This window comes from Nicotiana attenuata, unplaced genomic scaffold (assembly GCF_001879085.1).
Source record: "Nicotiana attenuata strain UT unplaced genomic scaffold, NIATTr2, whole genome shotgun sequence".
In the NCBI taxonomy this organism is placed as follows: domain Eukaryota; kingdom Viridiplantae; phylum Streptophyta; class Magnoliopsida; order Solanales; family Solanaceae; genus Nicotiana; species Nicotiana attenuata.
The window spans coordinates 392,635-404,031 of record NW_017670763.1 but is presented as its reverse complement, the minus strand read 5'-3'; the positions used below and the strand labels follow the sequence as shown (position 1 = coordinate 404,031).

General features: G+C 36.4%; 2 protein-coding genes across 2 annotated transcripts; one reads left to right on the top strand and one right to left on the bottom strand.

Moving 5' to 3' along the window:
* Positions 1 to 1,626: 1,626 nt before the first annotated feature.
* Positions 1,627 to 3,752, top strand: LOC109243101 (growth-regulating factor 5-like). Its single transcript, XM_019409992.1, has 4 exons — positions 1,627 to 1,950; positions 2,054 to 2,465; positions 2,784 to 3,169; positions 3,290 to 3,752. Exons 1-4 carry the CDS (start codon positions 1,776 to 1,778, stop codon positions 3,295 to 3,297), a joined length of 981 nt encoding a protein of 326 aa, XP_019265537.1. The 5' UTR covers positions 1,627 to 1,775; the 3' UTR covers positions 3,298 to 3,752.
* Positions 3,753 to 7,690: 3,938 nt separating this feature from the next.
* Positions 7,691 to 8,887, bottom strand: LOC109243096. Its single transcript, XM_019409988.1, has 3 exons — positions 8,764 to 8,887; positions 8,359 to 8,466; positions 7,691 to 8,274 (listed from the first exon to the last, which is right to left on the bottom strand). Exons 1-3 carry the CDS (start codon positions 8,885 to 8,887, stop codon positions 7,691 to 7,693), a joined length of 816 nt encoding a protein of 271 aa, XP_019265533.1.
* Positions 8,888 to 11,397: the final 2,510 nt, after the last annotated feature.

Here is an 11,397-nt window from a genome sequence, read left to right as displayed (position 1 = left end):
AATTATCCAAACGCAAATCCGTGCATACGTCTGAGTCCAAAATCACCATCCCGACTTAATAGAATCATCAAAACTCCGATACAAGGTCGAATGCTAAAAAGTTAAACTTGGTCAATTCTTCCAACTTAAAGCTTCAACTATGAAGTTCATTCCTCCAAACTAATTCTGAAACACCTGAAAACCAACGCCGACGATTCACAAACGTCATAATACATCATATGAAGCTACTCAAGACTTCAATAGCTGAACGGAATGCAAATGCTTAAAACGACTGATCGGGTCGTTACAATATAATATAATACTATACGATACATTACGAAACAATACATAATAACCATCCAAATAAATTGTAAGACTAGCAAAATTTAAATGCATATACGTATCAGTAAATTAAGCAGTAAAAGTAGATAAAAAACCGTACAATCTTCTCGCGATCCATCCACCAGAGGATTGAGCAGTAGATATCAGAAAAGCACACCAACTCTTATAAGCTAAGGCAGGAAAAAGCATATAATAATGATTTTATGACTTGTTTAAAGTCCTTTCTTACAGAGCCTGGCGTTTTCACAGAGCCTTTAGTTTATGGATTTCCGTATAGTTGTCAGAGACAAGAGCTGTCATAAAGATAGAATAGTTGCAGCAGCGTAGCATAACATATACATACAACAGAGAGCCCTCAGTCATTATATTTGCACAGTGGTGTTCTCTCTAGAGGCTCTGTATGTATTGTGTGTGTCAGTGTGTGTGAATTAGTGAAAGAGAAATGAAGAGAAAAGGAGAGGTGGCAGTAATATATTATGGTCTGAACCATTAGTTTTATCCATGTATAGAAGATTCTGTAACCAAATGGTGTCTAAAAAAATACATTTTAAATGCTTCCAATACATAGATAATTTTTTAAAAAAATGCCAATTTACATTATCAAATCATGATTTATAAATAATTACTCCCTCCCTTCCAGTTTACGTGAACCTATTTCCTTTTTGGTCCGTTCAAAATAATAACTCCTTTCTGAATTTGGAAATAATTTAGTTTAAACTTACATTTCTACCTTTAATGAGAAGCTTTTATAACCACACAAATACTCTGGTCCCATTTTTGACTTGTTTAAAATCACAAATTCCAAAAGTCTTCATTTTTTTTCTTAAACTCCGTGTCTAGTCAAACACGTTTACATAAATTAGAACGGATGGAGTATATCTTACTATTCAATAGTAAAACTACAATTAAAAAAGTAAGGCAGGCGAATTATTACTCACTCTGTCCCAATTTATTTAGTGCACTATGACTAGGCATGAGTTTAAGAAAAAAAAGTACTTTTTGAAAATATGATATAAAATAAGTTATAGATACTTGTATAGTTTCTCTTATTAAATATAGCATGAAAAATTTAAAATTAAATTATTAAATAATATAAAAATAGATTATTCTTCTTAATAAATTAAAGCAAAAAATATATAACATTAATTAGTACAGAATAAATACAACATATTGCAATATATTGCGTAATAAGATAAAAATTCATTGCACTATTATTATATACAGATTAAATCTTCAGTAAAAGTGAATATTGGTAACAGTAAAATTCGAACTCAGTTTACCTACTATTTCTATCCCAAAGAGCTCTTTCATTTACCAACAGCCCCTTTTCTTTTTGTTTTCATCTCAAACACTCTCTCTCTAGAGTTGGCTCTGTTTACTTATCAAGATTACCTTTGCCTTGTTCCTCTACCGGTTTGTGTGAAGTCTCAGAAGAGTAGTTTGTGTAGTGAAAAATGAGTAGAGCAAGAAGTGGATATCCATTTACAGCAACTCAGTGGCAAGAACTTGAGCATCAAGCTCTTATTTACAAGTACATGGCCTCTGGAATGCCTGTCCCTCCTGACCTTCTCTACTCCATCCGAAGGAGCTTAGACTCTTCAAACCTCTTCCTCCACCAACCCCAACACAGTACACTACTCTACTCCTCTTTCTTTCTCTATTTTATGCATAATATTGATATTTTGTTGATGCTTTGTTTTCAAAAGCTATGTATTTTTGTATATATTTGCAGTTGGATGGAACTGTATTCAGTTGGGATTTGGGAAGAAAATAGATCCAGAGCCAGGGAGGTGTAGAAGAACAGATGGGAAGAAATGGAGGTGTTCGAAAGAAGCCTATGCAGATTCCAAGTACTGTGAGAGACACATGCACAGAGGCAGAAACCGTTCAAGAAAGCCTGTGGAAGTAATGACAACAAGAACTACTACTACAACAACAATGCCCCCAACAGCAATTCCCATCTCATCAATCAAGAACAACTCTAACAACTATTCTCCATCTATCCCCACTTCTTTCTCTTATTCATCTCAACCCCAACACTCTTTTCTCTATCCACATTCTTCTTCCTCTACACCCCCTGGCAATATTGGTTTGTCATCTCAAGACCAGACCAAGTTCCTCTTTGATTCTGGTGCTTATTCCAGGTTTGCATCTTGAATAACATACTCCACTTCTTTCATTTCATTTTATACTATGGTATTTCACTAGATAGGAAGTTTTATACAGTGATTTTTCACACATACTAAAAATATCTTTAGAATTTATGATATTAAACATATCAGTGACATCAATATATTTATGATTATAATAACATGTAGTATAAAATAAGACGGAAAGTAATTGTAGAAAAGTGTTGAGTCACGTCCTACAAAAACATTCATTTTTATTGTTGTACCAACTAGATTGGAATTGATATAGCAACTGATTGATTGATTATTGATATATTTGGGTGTAATATATAGAAGTGCATCTGGTTCTACTTCAATAGATGATAGTAGTTGGGAACTGGCACCATTGACAATGGGTTCACCACTTGGCCATTCGAAACAGAGGACTTATTCTGTTTCACAAATTGGGGAGTCTTATTTACAACTGCAAAGCTTCAATGAATCCTCAAAACAACAAAGACAAGATCAGTACAACTATTATGAACTGGGAAATGAAGTCAAGGCTGATATGCATATGAAAATAGAAACAGAAGATCATCAGCAACCCAAGAAAGTAATGCACCACTTCTTTGATGAACTGCCACCTCATCAACACAACAAAGACTTGTGGCTTGATTCCAATACCCACCTCTCAATTTCAGTACCAGATTCTTCACATGACTTCTTCATCACCCATAATGGTAAGCATCAATATCTTTTTCCACATAACTTATTTACTTGCATTATTTTTTATTCAGCATTTACATGCTTATGGCAAAAGAATTCTGCTTTGACCATTAAAGTTGCACTTTGTTTTGCAGGGAAATAAATTTTGTGGAGCATAGGCCAAAGTAGTACTTAAATGCTGGTGGGACGGTGCTTTCCATCTAAGCATTCTGTATGCATATGTACTGTGTCCTTAAACTGTTTTTTTCCTTCTTTTTTGTCCCTAGGACAAGAGCTATGATATGTGATGGTGTGATTTTAAATTCGTTCACAAACAAATTTACTATCCACTAATTTTCAAATCGTGCACCAATTAGTCCTTGAGAATTTCTTGGTATTTTCTTTTCTTTTTCTTGTTTATGTAAGAGTGTGGGGCTTGTAGCAGCATTAGAAGTACGCAGTGGTCTGGCTAACTGAGCAATCACATGTATTTGGTTGTCTGCATTGTATTCTTACACTATTAGCACTATTTCATTTTATTGTATGAATGGCTGAGCCAGGTATCTGGAGTTTTGCCACATGTTGGTACGTTCTATTCATTAGGGATGACATCTTGAATATTGGCTTTTTTTGTGGTTGCTTTCAGTATTGCTTACTATTGAATTAATGGACCCAGCTGATATTTTGGATTTTTATAACCGTTTTGCTATAGTTTTCATAACATAAGTCTGATCACACATTTGGCTTCTTTCTTTTTACTCGTGTGCAATCTTATAGGAGAGTGTAAATTATAATATGTGGTCCTCTCTGGATTATATCCTCATGTGAATACTTCTGTTTGATGCACATGCAAGTGTTTCTGGGTGGAAAGAATCTCAAATTAAGGTACTTACTATATAAGTTTGTCTAATGGACAGAATGTTATGTTCACCCCTAAGAAAGATTTCACCTTCAAGGAAGCTTGAGCCTTGACCTATTGTTGGGTCCAAACGTACACGCAAGTATATGCAGTCGACAAGTAATAAAGTAATAAGAAAGTATCGTTTCCACGAGGATTTACGATCAATTATTTTCCAATCTAAGCTATTTATATATTTAATGCTCAAGTGAGTGTGAAGAAGATAATTGTGATTTTTATACTAAATTACTATGAACTAATAAGTAGGCAAGAAAAAAAGATCGCAAGTAAAGCAAACAAACATTTAATAAGAATTCGATGAGATGAGGATATTCTAGGGTTACGGGATTGACGTCTCTCCTATTGCGTTTTTTAGGTTGATGAAATCACTTGATTTATCTAATTTGTTGATTAGCAGGGTTTATTATGCCTGCGAAGTTCTTTGGACGCTTCGTTCGCCTATTCAAGCCAACCTAAGACTATATGTCTATAGAATCAAACTTGACAAGAATGCATGTATATTTCCTGCAAAAATAACCAAGGCAAATAGAATATGTCTATCCTAATCACCAATCTATTCTCCGATGCCCGGATTCCAGAACTTACTCTATTCAATCCTATATGCAATCCGTAGTTCCCACTACCGAGTTCAACTATAAATTCGTGGATAGTACTCTATTATTAGCTATGCAATAGAATAATGAAGTGAGAGATTAAATAAACAAATTAATATGATAAATCAAGCAAAACAATCGACCGTCAAATTACAATAATCAAGAACGACCCGTAATCCCAAAATAATGAGGTTCTTAGCCACTCATATTTATAACAATAATCAAAATATCGTTTTAGAACATAAAAGCTATGAATACTAGATGAAATATGGAAGAATTGATGGATTCCATGCTCCCGAGTGTTCCGTACTTGTGTTTCTCTCTCAAAGTGACGTCCCCTCCCCTCCCCCTCCCCCCCCCCCCAAAATAGGTTTAGGTTTGCTTTTATACGAGTTGGGGGCGTCTTGGGTCGAAATAACCAAGTCCCGGCGAAATAACCACTTTGTGGCCTTTTCTTGTTTCTTTCCCTTTTCACTTTAATACACGCACATTCGTCCCAAATTGTCTCCGGATAATTCCTATACATAAAAATACCATTAATTAGCACAAAGCATTACATTACATATCCGAAATCTTGAAACATGAGTAAAATGTGAGACAATATGCACACACACTTAAACTCTTGCTCGCACTCAAGCAATGGAACTTTAAACTATACCCTAACAATGTGCATCCTAGGGAGGAGCAATTCAATTTTTATATCATACACTCTACCTTTGACTATAATCGATACCGGCAATCAAGCATGAACATACGAAATTCACATTCTCCCCGTTTTAAACATGTCCAAGTATACACAATGCAATTCAACCAATTCAAACAACCTATCCACAACCACCCTATCTCAAGAGCCGACTCGTTACCACTAAGCACCCTCAACTCGCACACTCACCCAACAAGAGAAATTTACAACATTACTTATCCATCATGAGATCATGTGCCCTCACTAACAAACAAGAGAGTGAATATAGAAATAGTCCACACATTCAAATATGATTTTGAACATAAATTAATGACATCACATAATTGAGCAAAAGTCGCTCACTCTCACAAAGAATTTCATGTGCATCCCATGGCCGTACCATAAGCTTGCCCGTAGTATACATCTCTACTAATCTAAGCTAGTCAAGTCTAGGATCAATTAGGACTTTATGGATTGTAATGGAGGCTAAGGGACGGGTAGGATACATTAAGGAATAGTGACTAACCCTCCTAAGTACTTATACACTACACTCAAGAATTGAACACGTATTTTTCTCAATCAATTCACTCACCGCAAACCATACAAAACATAACCTTTTTTTCAATTAAGCACTTCTACATCCCCACTATCACGAATTAGTAAGATTAGGATATGTGTGTTTTTCTTCTTTTTGACTGTTAGCATTATTTGTCTACTTTTTTTCTTGCAATTTTCTTTTCTCTTTTTTTTTTCTATACACACTCCATGCATTAAGGTTCATGGGCTAGTGGTATTTTCACAACTTTAGTGCACCTTATGGGCCCTTCCATGGTTCCACTTGAAAGCTACTTCCCAAATCTCTCACCTTACTTCGTTTAGCACCTAAATGCCTTCGGATGTAAAGGTTCAACATGATCAAATTAAGAATAAAATAGGGATACAACTTGTAGCGTGGGTGCTAAAGAAAAGGTCTATAGGCTCAAAGAGACTAGCAACGGGAAAATTTTATTTTGTAAATGACAGTCACATCTATGATCAAGCAAGAAATGCCTACGTCATCTCTTAGACTAGCACAACTTAATGATTTCGCTTCGATTAATGCACGGGCAAGTTCTAGACTACAGAGGATAGCACAGAATAACACAAATCCTTACACACACATTGCACATGACTCAATCAAGACGGTTCTGTTCAACTCTCAAGTCAAGAAAGCACATATAGTTGAAAATGGTTTAAGCAATAATGCACTAGGTGACATACAAGTCAAACAACTGAGAAAAAGGCGTCGCAGTAGGATATTTATTTCACTCAGGCATCACATTTCAAATCAAATATAACAGGAAGACAGAGCGCATGCCATAGCCTAATGTTCTTGCACTAAACATGTCAACAAACATCTTAGAGCAACTCAGTTTTCTTCCTATCCTACTCCTAAAAGAAAATACCCGGTTCAAGCTACACCCTTGGAAAAGAACCGGCGCCTAAAGAAAAACAAAGGGATACTACCTAACTATCTAAAAAAAAAACCTTTTTGGTATTTTTAATCGGACTTTAATCCCTCAAGAAAAGTATCCAAAAGATCCATCGTCGGGAAAAGTCCGAGCTTTTTCTAATTTATTTCTATTTTTATTTTTTTATGTCTATTACTCTAAACTAGACTACTTCTAACTATGAGGTCTAAAATAAAAACTAATAATATAAAAAAATAGTTTTATACCATTACAAGTCAGAAAGTAGTTCCCCACCCCACACTTATGATATGCATGGTCCTTGATGCATTATCACATAGAATATTAAAACAAGGATGAGAAATAATGCCCGAGACCCTCTAGAGCCTAGCTAGCACATGATGCTCAATATTAAGAGTTAGGACGACCCCACACTTAAGCACAACATGCTCCTCAGCTTTAACTTCGGGAATTCAGACTTCCCCTAATTTGAAAACTAAAAACAAACAAAACACAACACTAAAAAAAATAAAAAAAATAAAATACATGCTGTATTATCTCCTAACAATCGCCTTATTTATAGTCGTGGCACGACTTTGCTACTATAGTCAGGCTGGGCGCTTTTGCTTCCTCCTCTTTCCATGGAGTTTTGCCTTCTCGCACGTTCTTTGATCCTTTTCTCTTTTACCTTTACACTTTCAGCTCGAAACACCACTTCTTCTAATTCAATTTTCTTTTCCATGCCAATAGGCTCCACATAAGGACATTTCTCTATCAACTTTGCACAAATCCTCATAATGCTTAGGAAGGTTAAGCGCATTGTACACATTAAATGCGATTTCTTTATCATGCACTCACATCTTTAGCTTGCCCTCCCTCACATCAATAAGTGCCCCTTCAGTGGCCAAGAATGGTCACCCCAAAATAATTGGAACCTCCTCATCGGCCATGTAGTCAAGAATAATGAAATCGGCGGAAAATATGAACTTCCTCACTCGCACCAGCATATCTTCAATAATTCCTTCAGGCACTACTAGTGACCAATCTGCTACCTGTAAAGTTATAGTAGTAGGCTTGGGAGCTCCAAGATTGAGCTGCTTGAACACTGATAGTGTCATCAAATTAATGCTTTCTCCCATATCGCACAAGGCTCTACCAACCTCGTGTTTCCTAATCGCCAAGAGGATTGTAAAACAACCTGGATCTTTCAACTTAGGCGGGAGCTTACTTTGTACTCTAGCACTGCACTCCTCAGTAAGTGCAACCATTTCAAACTCTTTCGACCTCCTTTTGTTAACCACAATATCTTTGATGTACTTAGCATATTTTGGGATTTCATGTAACACATCAACCAATGGGAGGTTCAATTGAATTTGGCTCAGCATATCAAGAAATTTGTTGAACATCCTGTCATCACTTTTTTTCTTCAATCTTTGTGGGAAAGGAGGTGGTGGCCTTGCAACCAGAGTCTTTTCGCTTTCTTCAGTTTCTTTCTCAGCTTATCCCACAGTTTTGGGGATCAGTTCACCCTTAGGAGTGACTTGTTCTTATTTTCTTTTTGGGACTTCTTCTGATCCTCTACCATTCCTCAAAGTTATAACATTTACTTGAGGATCATTATCTGTGTCGCCGGGAAGGGCCCCTGCAGGTCGACTAGTTTGTTGTGCAGCCAATTGCCCAATATGCCTCTCTATATTTCAAAATTCAGCCCTCAATTACTAATTATCTATTCGAAGTTGTTGATTATCAAGTAAGAGCTGCTTTAACAACTCATTAGTAGTGTCCTTTTTCTGTTGTGGTGGAGTTTGTGGTACGTTTAAATTTTCCTTGAGGTCTGTTACTGTTCTGATTACCGCCCCAAGAGATGTTGGGATGGTTTCTCAAATTTGGATTGTAAGTGTTCCCACACTGAGTATTGTGGTTCATTGGACCCCTATTGTGCTTTCCATATCACAAATGTATTCAGGATTCAATGGATAATGGTTACTCGTGTGGCTTTCTCCACATATCTCACAACCTATAGACATTTGTTGCACCTGCTGCATTTTCTGCCCTTGTTGCATCATCATCTTATTTATCTGATTGGCTAACTTTGCTATATCTGCTCTCATGGCTGAGAAATCATCAAGCTCTACCTTTGGTTTAAGTGCTCTCCGTGGTTCTCAGTCTCTTTGCCAATTGTTATCATTAGCCGTGAAATTGTTCAGCAGGACTTTGATTTCAGTGTACGGCTTTAGCCATGCAACAACCTCCACAGGCTGAATCTAGATTCATCTTGGATGCTTCATCTAACCCATCAACAAAATATGACCTAGGACTTCATCAGTCTGACAGTGATGTAGGCAATCTCTGAGTAGCTTTTTATATCTCTCCCAGGCTTGACGTAGAGTCTCTCCATCTTTTTGTTAAAACCCCAGAATTTGGCTTCTCAGTGACTTTGTTTTCTTTGTGGGAAAGAATTTGATAAGGAATTTCCACGCTAGATTTGTCACGTCCCCAATTTCCCTTTGTAGGATGTCGTGATGGCACCTAGTCTCTAAAGCTAGGTAAGCCTAACATTAATGCATAAATAACTGAAATAATAATTAAAGCCTCAAAACTCAACAATTATATAAAATAAGCTTTGTAACTCAACATATTTAACTCCCAAGACCCAGCGAATACAAGTCACAAGCTCTAAATAATAGTACTACATAATCCTATATATCAATGCCTAAAGAAGGATAAGGAAAATAGAATAGTCTAGGTAGATGGGAACTCTAGGGACTGCGTGAAAGTACAAGAGGGATTAGGGGGAGGGGGTGAATTGTAACCGATTTAAAAATCTTAGATTACTAAGTATAAATTTAGTCGACTAGAATTTGTGCAGTGATTGATTGCAGTAGAGATAGACTAAGGAAATAGAAAGGTAAAGAAGACACAACAGTTTTTATATTTGTTCAATACCGGTGTGGTACCTACTTCCAGTTCCCTTGGGTCACAAGGTTTCTCTTAGATATTTAATGAATGTTTAACACAATGATGGTTTTAGTACGTTCACGACTAATGATATACAGCAATGGTGATTCATTCCAATATTGACACAACTCTCGGTTTGTGTTCTAACTCTTCCTATATTTTGTGACACTTGTAGACTCAAGAATACAGTGTTTGTACTAAGAACTAGAAAGTCTTAAAAACAGATGATGTAGTTACATGCCTTTGGATGTTCTTCTACTTCTTCCTTTATAGCTCGATGAGTCTTCTGTTTCCTTGTCCTCTAGGATTGTATGATGGCAATTTTAGGAGACCTTTCCTTGTGAGGCATATAGATCTAAGAGAAAGACCCAAGGGTAGCCTTATGATCTTGCTTGAAATGGTAGCTAGGTTCATTTTTAATCTTGACGAATTGCTTCCTCCATTTCTCCTTGATTTGAGCTTCTGCAGATTCATCTGGATTTGATCTCTAGCCGTGATTAGCTCTCTTCCCATTCTTGCACACTTTAGAATCTTTGACAAGGATGACTGATTGACTTTTCTTCTTTGTTCTTTGACTGATTGATTCATTTTCCATGTATAGCAAAGTTCAAAATACATAGCCATTGAATAGGATCTTCTTTCCTTTTATCCGCATGCAAAGAGATGTTATTAGTCAAGGATTCTTTTAGATTATTGATCATTATTCATATTCTATACTTAACTATCTCCCCCTTTTTGATGATGACAATATTCTAAAAAGAGTTCGACTAATTTATGGGTACTTCCTTTTTTCAAGTGTACTCCCCTTGTCTTGGAGCTGGTTCTTCTGTGTTTCTCCCCCTGTCTTGTACCTGTACTCTTTTTCTTTCTTCTCCGCCTTTGACATTAATCAAAAAGAGCAAGAAGAACAATTTGCAATAATAGTACTAGTTAATCAGGCAAAAATTATATACAACTACGTAGTTATACTGAGCATAGTCAATTGACTTGCTCATTCAAGACTTAACAAAAAGAAATAGTTTTAACAACCATCACATAAAACAAAATAAAAAAATTGTCTAATCATCGCAGACACTTAATTCCTTCCAAGAAAATACTTCAGGGTGTTGATCACTTTAGTGAACAAAATGTCATAAGGAACATCAATATCTTTGGTGACCTTGGCCAGCTTCTCAGTTACATCCTGCATAGCCATGATCCCTTGCCTTTTTTTGGCTTGGAGAGTGATCCTTAGCTTAGCAATGTCTGCTCCAATTTCCTTGGTTACTGCCCTGATCTTGTCCACTTCCTCCTTCATAGAGGTTAGTAATTCCTTGATACTTGCAATGTTTTGCTGCATTAGCAGCAGCTGATCTGAGGAAGAGGATTTGCTAGCTCCAGATTTGATCCCCCAGTGCTCTGATGAGGGATGAACTCCGGTGCTTTGTCTTTCATAAGCCATGTTCCCTCAATTAAGGTATATCCCATCATGGCAAAGGCAGTCTTGTAATAGGTGCTGGAGTTAGTTTTAGGAGCATAGAGAGATAGATCCACTTTCATAACTTTCAAGATGTGAGAGATTAGTAAACTATAGGGTAAACTATTCGTAGAAGATAAGACATCCCTAATGCTTTCAAGCATGTACTGACGTATCCAGGAAAACCAATAGATAACTTTCCCATTT

What these genes read in the sequence shown, in the direction of transcription:
- LOC109243101 (XM_019409992.1), top strand. Translation starts at nt 1,776, where the DNA reads ATGAGTAGAGCAAGAAGTGGATATCCATTTACAGCAACTCAGTGGCAA. An exon ending in CCTCCACCAACCCCAACACA is followed by an intron (nt 1,951 to 2,053) that starts GTACACTACTCT and finishes ATATATTTGCAG; the next exon opens with TTGGATGGAACTGTATTCAG. An exon ending in GATTCTGGTGCTTATTCCAG is followed by an intron (nt 2,466 to 2,783) that starts GTTTGCATCTTG and finishes TGTAATATATAG; the next exon opens with AAGTGCATCTGGTTCTACTT.
- LOC109243096 (XM_019409988.1), bottom strand. Translation starts at nt 8,887, where the DNA reads ATGAGAGCAGATATAGCAAAGTTAGCCAATCAGATAAATAAGATGATG. An exon ending in ATGTGGAGAAAGCCACACGA is followed by an intron (nt 8,467 to 8,763) that starts GTAACCATTATC and finishes TTTGAAATATAG; the next exon opens with AGAGGCATATTGGGCAATTG. An exon ending in TGTTATAACTTTGAGGAATG is followed by an intron (nt 8,275 to 8,358) that starts GTAGAGGATCAG and finishes CTGTGGGATAAG; the next exon opens with CTGAGAAAGAAACTGAAGAA.